Source organism: Cyprinodon tularosa, unplaced genomic scaffold, assembly GCF_016077235.1.
Source record: "Cyprinodon tularosa strain WSP-4 unplaced genomic scaffold, ASM1607723v1 ctg189, whole genome shotgun sequence".
Classification (NCBI taxonomy): domain Eukaryota; kingdom Metazoa; phylum Chordata; class Actinopteri; order Cyprinodontiformes; family Cyprinodontidae; genus Cyprinodon; species Cyprinodon tularosa.
Genome location: NW_024038669.1, coordinates 44,164 through 55,877, shown reverse-complemented (window position 1 = coordinate 55,877; position 11,714 = coordinate 44,164). Strand labels below are relative to the sequence as shown.

Sequence of the window (11,714 nt, the reverse complement as noted above, 5' to 3'; positions counted from 1 at the left end):
GGTGGTAGTTTGATCCCGTGGGTCTGATTTGCTGTTTTAAAGCTTGGGTGAGTTTCTGCAACTGCAAAAATTCATAAACTTTGATTATTAGCAGAAAAGCACCATGGACACCTGGACATTAACTTGTGACCTTGAGTCGGGGGTCTTCAGCCTTTTGCTCCCGAGCTGCAAGAGTCTCTCTTGGCCCCAAGGTGGCTTTTATGAACTTAGCATAAATAAGCAAATAATTGGAACAAATTTCCAACTATAGCGATTTGTGTAGCTTTTCAAGTTAATCTGATTGTATTCAGTTAAACTGGGTTATAAAAGTGGCTGATTTAGCCTTTAAGTAAAGCTATCTTACTTAGATCATAGGGAGAGGCAGTGCTCCAAGCCATACAAGCAAGTGAACCTATGAAGACCTGAAAGATATCAATGAAAAAACTGGACATAATCTGAGATCCTGTATGATGTTTAACTGTTTTAAGCATAAAAAAACAACTTTTAATGTGGCTGAATTATAGCAAGCCTGCAAATTTTATTCTGCCTATGCAACGTGAACAACTTACCGTTTTACCAATGGTTCACAATAGCTGTTGCTACCAAACAACCCGGTTAGTTACTGTAGGTGTAACATTAGGAGAAACCTTTTCTGGTAGGACCAGGTTGGGTCATAGCCTTGTTCTGCTAACTTGTCACCCTGCTGACTGAAACGATCAGATCTGAAGATTATCATATCCTACTGCAGTAATTGTATTTCTTTTAGTTTTAGTTCAGTCACACCAATTCATGGAAACAAGACTGTGCAATTTTGCTTCAGTAACTATATATCTATAAGCACATCTAAAAAATTAGAATATTGTGAAAAACTTTTATAGTTTTGGTTATGAAAAAATACTTACATTTACAGTAGTAAAAGACTTTTTTAATTTTAATTCGTAATTATCATGACTTATAATAATTATATCTGATGAATAGAACTCTTTAAAAAAATTGTATTTATCAAAAGTATAGATTTATTTCTATATACTGAGTATATTGCTTTAAATACTGCATCCCTCATCCCAAATATTCTCAATAGGTTAAGGTCATACAATTTGCTAAACAATTACAGTAACACTGAGGTTTTTCAACCTGCTTTTGGTACCATTAGCAGTGTGAGCAGATGCCAATTCCTACTGGAAAAAGAAAAAATAGCACATCTACATGTAGCTTGTCAACAGGAGGCTTAAAGTAAGATAAGGAAACTTTTCAGGAATATGGAGTTAGTTACCGTAATAGGGTGTGACATCATCAGTTTCTAGTATAAGATTTAGTGTTTGTTTTTTCAAATTTTCTGAGAAAATGAATTTTGCGTTTTGATTATCTCTGATCTAGACATCAAAATGAGAGTGAATTGAAATATTCACTCTATTTGTAAGGAACTTATTATATAAAATTTCCCCTTTCAGAAATAAATGACAAAATAATGTTAAAAGCATTACTTACAATATAAGAAATTCTTTGAGAAACAGAATTATCAAATAGAGAAATAATAGTTCAAATCTCATCAGTGTTTTGGCATTTACAGCAACAAAGTCAATTGTTTGGGTCACAAAAACACATCTGAAGAGATTTAATTATTTTTAAATAAACAGTAATTTATAGACTACAAAATGTACAAAAAGAGCTTAGAAAAACTGAAGACAAAAAAAAGGTAAACAGGAAGAAATATGCATCTGACATACCTGAAAGCAGGATAGAAATCTAACGCAGGAATTATTTGCCAAAATAAATCTAGTTGTCAGCAGCTGATCCCTGACAACAGCTGAGAAGAGTTAATACACAGGAGGAGCAATCATCTGGAGAACGCTAAAACTACAGCCTGCTGTGCTTGTTTTGCCTCAAACATCAAAGAAGAGCACAGGAGTCAGAAATAGTGAAAAAAAGGCAGAGGATCATTAATTTAATGCGGCACTAGAAAAGAAACACAATGCTGTCGACGTTGACCTATAAAAATAGAACTGAGGGTCGCAACGTCTCCATGTTATAAAAACTGTCTGTATACCGCAAATGTAAATAAATTGTCATCTTCAGGAAGGGTGCTGTGGAGAACCCAAAAAAAAAACAAGCTGCAATAAGATAAGCTCAGAGGTGAAGAGATTTTTACACCTTAAAGCTGTCAGTTCCATTTAAGCCCTTCTTAGATGGGAGATGATATCATTTCTACTCATAAAAGCACAGAAGACCATGAAGCAGCTATACAGCCTGATCCTTTGTTATCCTGCTCTGGTTTACCGTCTGTAGGGGATGGATGTTGCCTTCAAATCCTCTAGTCAGTGACAACTACATCAGACATGGTACAGCATTTTTAATCAGGCCCAACAAAATCAACTCAGTTCTTCCTCATATCCTCTTCAGCTGGGAGCCGATGAAGCCTCTTTCTCTGTATAACCTCAATGTCTTTCATTGTTCCTGGGGAGAAGCCGGTCAGCTCATCGCCTCGCAGACTCCTTACTGATGATGGATCTGAGAGGGAGGATGGAGTTCAGGTCCTTCCTCGCATGCAGGATCCAGTATGACTGCCAAAAGGAGAGAAGAGACGGGATTTAGGAGAGAGATCAGCATGTAGTGAGACAGAGACCTGGGGAACTGATTTCTACCTCTGCAAACTGAGCTTTAATGGCATCAAACTTCATCTTCTCATGGACGGCTCTGGCAACATTGTTCCTCTCAAATGGCTCTGAAACCAAAAGATTAACTCCGATATATATATAAAAAAAAAAAAAAAAAAAAACATCTCATGGTGATGCTTCAGTTCACACAAGTATGTTTCTAATCTGGAAGCTATTTGGCCTTTTGATTTTTTTTTTCTGTATTTATAAATGGAACAAGGATTAACAACTTTTTGATGCACTCTAATAAAAAGAGAAATTTCCTTCATAAAAAATTTTATGCACAACTACAGGTTCATCTAAATAAACTTTTCATGTATTTTCACTCGCTTACATACTTACCTATGTAAAGATATAGGCCTAAATATTACCATGGTTTAATTTAATTTTTGTAATTAATTATTTTTTGTAATTAATTTAACAGGAATGCAGAAAAGAAAAAGAAAAAAAAACTTTTACTAGTTGTTTTCCTTCCACACAAAGTTCCCTGGATACAGCACAGTGTACAGCTAGTTTCTTTGTGATATTCTTATTGACTTCACCCCATGAATATTTAGGCAATCTTTGTTTCAAATATCCTTTATTTTTGCCTTGCTTTTATATAATAATTCCATAAAAAACAAATATTGAAGTTGAAATTTACCAGAAGATTTATTAGGTTTACGTTTTTGTAATTAAAGAGATAAAGTAAATTATAATTTTATTCTATTTATCTAAGAATTTAAACTATTGGTTGATTAAACAGTCCACATGATGTTAATAGAGAAAGCTCCACCTGGTTAGCCACTTGCTGAAGTCTACAGGTTTAGATTTTTTGGTTTTAACTTTAGTTAGATATTTGTATAACCTTCAAAACATCAGCAATAAAAAAAATTCCCCATTAAACTTTCAGCATGATTTTATAGCTATACAGTATATCGTGTCCAGATAAATGTTTACCTTCCACACATATGAACTTGTTTCTCCACTCTTGAGAATTGGTCTTGGGTAAAGTTGTGGCCTCACGCACAGAGATCACTTGTTTATCCCAACTGCAACACAACAAGACACAACGCTCATTATTTTTAGCTCTTCTGGCTGAGGTCATCATTTCAGCTATATTTAGCAAACAAGAGGGTTTGCAGAGTTCAACTCTCCAAGTTCACTTTTGGTTTTTTTTCAGCTGTATAAAAGTAAAGCCTTTTCTATACCTAAAGCAAATGGTTGCATCTCCAGGTCTACTAGTCAAGCTAATCAGTCGATTGTGAGCCTGCAAAACTTTATTGTATACACTGGGTTTGCTGGGGAACAAAACAGCCAATGTTTACTGTTAACAAGGGGAATGGTGACCTAGTGGTTAGGGCATTGGGTGGTTCTGAGTTCAAGCCCCACTCCCACAGACTGCCACTCTGGCTCCCCGAGCAAAGACCCTTAACCCCACACTGCTCCCTGGGCCCCTCACAATGGCAGCCCACTGCTCCCCAAGGGATGGGTTAAATGCAGAGAGTGGATTCTGTTGTTCTTTACTTGTGACAGTGTGATGACAATGAAATGCTGGGGGGGGGGGGGGGGGGGGGGGGGAATGTGTGATGCTGTGGGCCATTATTGCTTTCAAATTGGGAACCTTGCTAGAGTATGGTACATTATTAGGACATTATGACAGAGGGACAATTTGAATAGTAATATAGTGCTCTGTATCCGTAATGTCAATATGGATTTGATTGCTCCTTGGACAAAAAAATGAACCTATTTCAACAAGCGTATGTCCCTAGACAAAATATCCTGTAGAAAGCTGAATAAAACAGGTAAGACAAGAGGACCAAGGATTGGATGATCTAGAGAGAATAAACAGCCAATGTTTTGGTGAAAGGTCAATATTCATTATGATGGAGGTGGGTGTAAACGGGTGCCAGGTCCCGTCCTCCAGTGCTACCATGCATCTCTTCTCTAACACACCTGAATCGCCTCATCATCTAGTTCAGCTCTGCAGAAGCTTTGCTAACGAGCCACTCATTTGATTCAGGTTGGAGATGGGACACATCAAAACGTGAAACCTTACAACCTCAGTTCGCTCAAAACTATTTTTTCTCCGCTTTGGAATGAAGATTTGAAAATTAAAGGCTGGGTTTTTCCAACTCTTTAAGTATTAGATTTTTTCTTTTAGATTTGTAACATCAGAGTATTGATGTAGAGGGAGGGTTCTGTATATAAAGACTAGCATGTGGTTTGTTCTGATCCAGTAGAAATATCAATCAGTGTGTGGTCCACTAGCTGGTTTTTAGGTCAACATTACAAACTTGGCTCGGCACGTTCTGCAAATACGGGGATCATGTATGTCATGTTAGTGCTGCGTAAGGCCAAAGGTCCCACCTGCTGCTGCCCCTCAGCCAGAAACATAAAACCAAAGAAGGATGCAGGAAGGTGAGGACAGATGGAAGACCCGAGAGGGAAGAAAAAGATTAGCAGAAAGAGGTGAAGAAATGGGAGTGAGAAAATGAGCACAAACCCATACTCCCCACTTCGACACTGATACCTGAACACTGTAGCGTAATATCTGAGAAAACCCAGCAGCAGCTCGCCCAGAGACGACTGGTTCCTTGAGATGTAGGGAGGAATGTTTTTGGGTCCGTCTGGAACCTTATCTATGTCCATGAAGGGATTAAAACTCTCCTAAAAATCAGGACAAAATTATCACAGTTAAAACCGAGTCATAACAACTCCGCTACCGGTACTTTGTGTGTATATCAAGAAAAAATACATGACTTAATATTAATTTCATAAGTTCAGAGGTTAAAAACACTGGCAGAGCTTAAAGAAAAAAAAAGTTCAGATTTTGAGGAATAAAAACCAAAACACTTACAGGATGAGCCTTTTGAAGAGAAGGAAGGACAGGTTCTTTAAGAGCTGATGAGAAACAACACATATGATAAAACAGAACAGCCCTTAAATCCATAAAATAGAAATAAAGTTTGCTTTACTAACTCTGGAGATAGTGAAGGACCATCAGCGCCAGCGTGTAACTGCTCAGCGTTCCTTTGCTGGCATCGTTGATCTGGTTGTGCCGTGCCCACTTCTTTATGACCAGAATCATGGGCCTAACCCTGACATCGGCTGAAGGAAACAGACAAAGACGGATTTAAAAAAAAGTTTGATTTTCAGTCAAAATGAAAGGAGACAGTAAATAACGGCGTGGCAGAGCGTCTCACCCACCGTAAGCGTAGCTTCTCAGGAGGAATGTGTTTCGGATGCCCACTGTGTTGTTGACATTCAGGTCAAACTCCAGGTAACTGATGAGGTGAGGATTAGGGAAGATAAAAACTCATTTAGGATCAAACTGGGAAGTAAACAAAAGCTTAAAGAACGTATTGCTCCTACCTGCCTCTCTCTCTGAACTTGAGGATGGGGACTTTAGCCCTTATCAGCTGAATCCTTTCAATATATGCTACAAATCAAAAATAAATCATCAGGCTCACAGATGCTTGTTTTCTGCAAACCTGAAAGTACTTTAAGTCAAGTAAATAGGTCCCTCTAGTGGACACTTAAAAGAAAACATCCTAAACAGAAAAATATACAATTTCTTTAGGGAAAAAATATTCACATCCTTTATGTTTTTTTCTGTTTTGTGCCTTTAACACCAGAATTTTTTAATGTATTTCCATTGGAGATTCATATACAACATAAACAGAACAAAACTGTGTAGAAAGAAAATGGGGCGGGGAACTTTAACATTTATTTAAACAATAAGCAGATATCTGAAAGGGTAATGTGAATTGTTATTTGTATATTTGAACCATATTTCCACCCATAGCTGCTGTATTTTAGGCTATGTCTCATCTAGAGAATGAAATGTTTGCCCTGCTAAGCTTGAAACGCATGATCAGATTTTTTTCCCCTTTTTTCTCCTATTTTTTGCAACAGATAGCATTAGCTTAAGACTTTACTTGGGTCATTTCAACACATAAATATGTTTTGATTAAAAGCAATGACATTTCATCCATTATGTATATAGGATCTTTGTCCAGAGGGATGGTGAACCTTGGCCGAAAAGGGAATGAATGACATGGGCACTCTAGATTGTATTTTGAATATAAATGCACACTGTATTTGTATTTATTCATATGCAATAGGTCATATAAACCATTTTACATGAATAAAATAGTTTATCTGTAAACTATTTTTTAAACCCTGCATCTTTTGTTCCGCTGCACGTGCAGCTACTGCTTCCTTTGTTCTGTCACAGATATAGCTGCAGTAAGGTGACAAAATCCAACACATTTCAAGGAGTGTTAAAACTATTGCAAGCCACTGAATGTTAAAGATAACAAAAAAAGAGACCAGATGGTTTCGGAAAAATAGAAATCAAATTTTTGGTTTTAAATCACTTACGGAGGGATCTGAAAGCCCTTTTGAGCCGAGAGAGGACATCAATTGGGTTGGGACGTTTCTGCAACAGGAAATGGGTAACAGCAGTGATTACTTGTGAGAAAATCGGTGTAAATGGTTCTGATTTGGATAGAAAATAATGCAGACGTACATTTCCCTTAATCACAAGACAAAGGTCAGCATCGCTGCTCCGGGAACCCAATCCATTCATCGAAGATCCGGTCAGGTAAAGCCGTGCCACTGAGATAATCACACTTATAATGAGAAAACAAAAAGGACAACAACTAGCTAATAGTAAGGAAATTAAATCCGTCTGATCCAAACCTGGAAATATTTCCTGTATGTCTTCTTGTAGCCGTGCTCGACACGCCTCTTTCCTCTCCAGATCTGAAGATTGTTGCTGACAAGCCTCGAACAACTCCACCATCTGACCACTCAGCTGAACACACAAATACATTTAACGCTTACAAAAAAAAAACAAAAAACTAACTTATCAATCAAAAAACATCTACAAAAGTCACAAGCATCTACCTTGTCCGTGATGTAGTTCTGAATGCTCAATGATATGTCAGGGATGGTGAGCACCTCTGTGTTCGGTTGATGGAGCGGATTGGGATTAAAGTGATCAAAACCCACGATGCCCAATCTTAAGGTCTCCTCCGCTGCTGGGGGAGGATTGGCAACCAATCTTAGAGGGGAGGCGGGCGATAGCTGGAGCAAAGGTTCAACTCGTTGGCGTTTGAGAGCGTAAGTACTGTGCTCATTATGGCGCCTCCTACAAAGGTTGAGATGATGAAGAAGCACATTGTGACCAATTAAAGGCAATTTCGCCTTAAACACGGGAGAGTATGGCACGGATGGTTCAGCTGTATGCAAAGGGAGCTTACTTTCGCCCACTGGTTATACTGGCGATGTGCCGAGGGACGTATGCAGAGGTGAATGGTTGAGGCTTCCATTCGTAACGAGGCAACATCTCCACGTTTGGAAAATTAAAGCTGAAAAAAAAAAAAAAAACATCCCAATATGGGCTGGTTAAAAACATCTAAAAAGTAACCTTAACTGTATATGTGAGAAATCAGTGAAAGACTACCTCTTCACTTTGTGTGATTGGTTGTTTTTTGCTTTCTCTGGTGCCAAAAACACAAACTTATATAGGGCAATATCTCCTGTTTTTGATCAATCAAACCAGATCCTTTAAGTATAAAACGATAAAACTGCGGTATGAATGCGTTCCAAATGCCAATCTTTTTAAAATCAAATGTCTTTACATTTTTTTCTCAACAGAATTTCTTCTAAAAATAACAAAAGAAAACTATTTTACAGGATGAAAGCATTACAGAGCAGCAGCAAGTTAAACCAACAGGGTGATAATTGAGTCAAAGTATTTGAACGGCAGTGGCAACCAAAACTATGCCGCATTACCGTCCTCTTTTCTCTTTTTCTTCTTTTCTATTCACTGTGAGATAAAGGCCTTCTAAAACTATTTCCTTTAACTGTCTTTACCCTCACTTTATTGCAAAAACAATCCTGATTTTAAAACATGCCCACGCACAGAACCAAGCAGCTTTCCTTTGTAGATTACAGCTGTGGCTCAAAATGTGTGCAAGCCTCCACCGTGCCTACATTTAACATGATCCACACAAATGAGGCAGCCGATCAATGTTATTTACTGGTTACCTTGGCAACCGTAACAAAAAAACAATGTGAAAGAGCGCCGCAAGTAGAAATAGATGTATTGGTTATAAAATAAATCAGAAAAATATGTTTGGTAGCAAGAGTAAATAAAAGGGAAGTATTATTAATCCCTTAATGCCAAGTGTATCATATCTGATGCATCAGTTTTTTAGACATCTGCATCATCGGTGTGATATTTCTGATCTTGCAAACCTTCACTTACACATTCAGACACATGTAGTGAACAGAAAATGCATAAAGTATTATAAAGAAATGCCTAATGTATCATAATGTATGTAAATAAATGATCTAATTTCACTTATACAAGAGGTATGTTACGTATTTAATTGATCAGAAAGTTCAATCACAACTCTAATAAAACAAAATAGAATTTCCTGTGTTATTTCATGGTCCAGGCTTTAAAAGGTTAATGACTCCCTTAGAGTCTGATGTGTCCTGATCATATAAACAAGGAAACATTGCAGTTAGCGTGATATCTCAGATATATGGATAATTTCATCAAATCATTCTGGTTCTAAACGTTTCCTCAGACAGAGAGTTAATGAATTGTTAATTAAACACAAGTAAATTAGCTCTGTTAGGAGCCCTTTCTCAGGAAACCCAGAGAGGTTATCAGCTGTCCTTAATTAAAAACGAACCAAAAATTAAAAATCATCTGGGGAAGCAGTTAAATAGTGGGTCTATTTAATTATCTGTAAGATTTAATATGGACAAAAATAGTCTTGTTTATTTTGGATATTGGACACATAATTCATTAATGTATCTTAGAGTCTATATGTACGGATAGTTTTTTATACCCACTTCCTTTTTTAACACCTGCTATTAACAGGGATGGTGTGGGTTCAGCGGGTCAGTCTCAGCCCATAGATCAATGCTCTATGGAGTCCTATCATCTGATAAACAAGTCATCCTCATGGGTCAGGAAACATTGATAATCCCTAAAATTCGGTTACCTAATTCTCCAGTATACAGTCCAGCATAGTTAAAGCATCTATTATGCACAGGTGGTTTAGTGGTAATAAACATTTTATAGCAATCCGTGTAAATTCCTATTTCTATTAATACATAGATCTGTGGATCGATTCACCCTTTTGGGTATCAGGGAGAGGAATTTGATGAGAAGAAATTTTGATTTTGAATTTCAGTCGTTTATAAACCTTATTTTATTAGTATGACATGTCGGCTCAGCAGTGCCAGCATTTATCATACTGTGGTTTCACATCCGATACAGTCGATCTAATATTAAGGTTTCAAATGAAACCAGAAATGAGACCACAGATCAGCAAACTTCTGCTAGGAAAGTAAAAAGTTGATATTTCTCCTAAATCAAAAACATTTTCGAATAAGTTCACACAAGAGGCAGAATAGTTCAGTCAGCAACTGAAGTAGAGGTCAGCAGACAACACTCTGTGTATATAAAATGACAATAAAAGTTGTCTAAGTCTAAGAAAAGCATAAATAATCTGTTTTCTTTTTGAGAAAAAAACTCAGATGTTTAAAAAAGAAAAAAGGGGGGATTATGAAATTTCCTGCTTTTAAATCGATTAAACTCTGACCATACCATTTCTTAATTTATCTCTTTCTGTCTTGAAAGAACAGAATACTCCATAACAATAAAGCGAACAGCAGACATGGCTGAATTAGCATCAGAGTAGAGCATTATGTTTAGATAAAATCCCAGAGGAGCCAAAGATATCCAACCATCAAGGTCTTGCAGTGGAGCCAGATTCTGATAGAGACAGTTGTTTTGGGTCAGGCTGACTGCTGATTTTCTGTCTGCTTTGAGAGTTTATGCTGATGCTTCACAATGACAAATAATTTTTTTTTTTCACCAGATCCAAGCTTAAAACTCTCCAAGATTGTACCATTTCAACTAGTGTGGGTATGGATGGCATTATATGTAGTTTATTTATTTTTAAGTTCAGCTGCTTTAAGTAATGTTGTTTCCCCTACAAAGATAAATACAGTTTAATTCTACCTATTTAAAACGTAAATTTTTGATTAAATACTGAACTGGTTTAGATAAAACAAAACAAAAAAAAGGGGAAATTAATTGGCTGGATATTTAGTTTGATTTCACTTTAGATAACGTCTGCTGGATGTCTTCCTTATTTGGACTCACCTGTTCGCAGCTTTCGGTCCATGGCTGGATTCATAAACCCAGGGCGCTCGTGGCGGAGGGTACGGCTCGCGGCTGTAAGCTGACCGCGGGGTCGGCGTCTTATTGCGGTTAAACATATCGATGAAAGCCACTGAGATCCAACATCAACGTTACTGGTGTCTTAAACATAACCCAAAACAGACCGCATGAATCAAATGGGGTTGAAGAAAAGCCCGAACGTGACTAATGTACTCAATCCCAGAAGGCAGCTAAAGGCATTACCAAGTAAACTGAAACTTAACGACGGCCCTTGACGAAGCTAACAATATATTAGCTGGCTCAAGTTTATCCTAGATTACCATCAATTGGCATAAATGAACAAGATTAATCCAGAGGTTTAAGAGTACACGATGCCACTGAAAGCCGTAGAAAATTGTATCCCTAAAGAACATCATACTTTCTATTACACTTACCCAAATTACATATCACATGTAAACAAAACTAACGAAGCTGACTCGCAGCGTACAAACTTCCGCATTGATCCGATGACGTAACTTAAGTGTATTTTTAAAGGAGACGTGTACTTAAAAAAATCAGCTGAAACGAAACTGGACTGTCAGAGATTTTTCAGTGGTGCTGGTGGAGAATTAGGAAGAGAATTAGGGCCACTGAAAAAAAAATTAAAGTAACAGATTTTTACATTTTATTTCAGTAAAATATGACAAAAAAGTCACAATTCTGAATTTAATCTCACAATTCTGACTTTTTCCTCACAATTCTGACTTTTTTCTCACAATCCTGACTTTAATCTCATAATTCTGACTTTTCTTCTCAGAATTCACGTAAAAAGTTGCCTAATTGCGTAATTTTCCACCAATGTGTCACTGGCCCTCCCAAACAACTCACATCTTTGTCAGTGAAGC

At 37.3% G+C, this 11,714-nt stretch overlaps 1 protein-coding gene across 2 annotated transcripts; it reads right to left on the bottom strand.

Moving 5' to 3' along the window:
• Window positions 1-2,077: 2,077 nt before the first annotated feature.
• Window positions 2,078-11,340, bottom strand: tent2 (terminal nucleotidyltransferase 2). 2 transcript variants are annotated; one of them, XM_038282873.1, is made up of 15 exons: window positions 11,265-11,340; window positions 10,813-10,971; window positions 7,883-7,990; window positions 7,527-7,770; window positions 7,320-7,434; window positions 7,147-7,235; window positions 6,999-7,056; window positions 5,988-6,054; window positions 5,823-5,899; window positions 5,595-5,723; window positions 5,473-5,516; window positions 5,146-5,282; window positions 3,573-3,664; window positions 2,622-2,701; window positions 2,078-2,540 (listed from the first exon to the last, which is right to left on the bottom strand). In XM_038282873.1, the coding sequence occupies exons 2-15, from the start codon at window positions 10,926-10,928 to the stop codon at window positions 2,454-2,456; spliced, it is 1,443 nt and encodes a 480-aa protein (XP_038138801.1). In that variant the 5' UTR covers window positions 10,929-10,971; window positions 11,265-11,340; the 3' UTR covers window positions 2,078-2,453. The 2 variants fall into 2 exon arrangements, with proteins under 2 accessions (XP_038138801.1, XP_038138802.1); XM_038282874.1 differs by lacking the exon at window positions 11,265-11,340 and adding an exon at window positions 11,074-11,252.
• Between the last annotated feature and the right edge of the window lie 374 nt (window positions 11,341-11,714).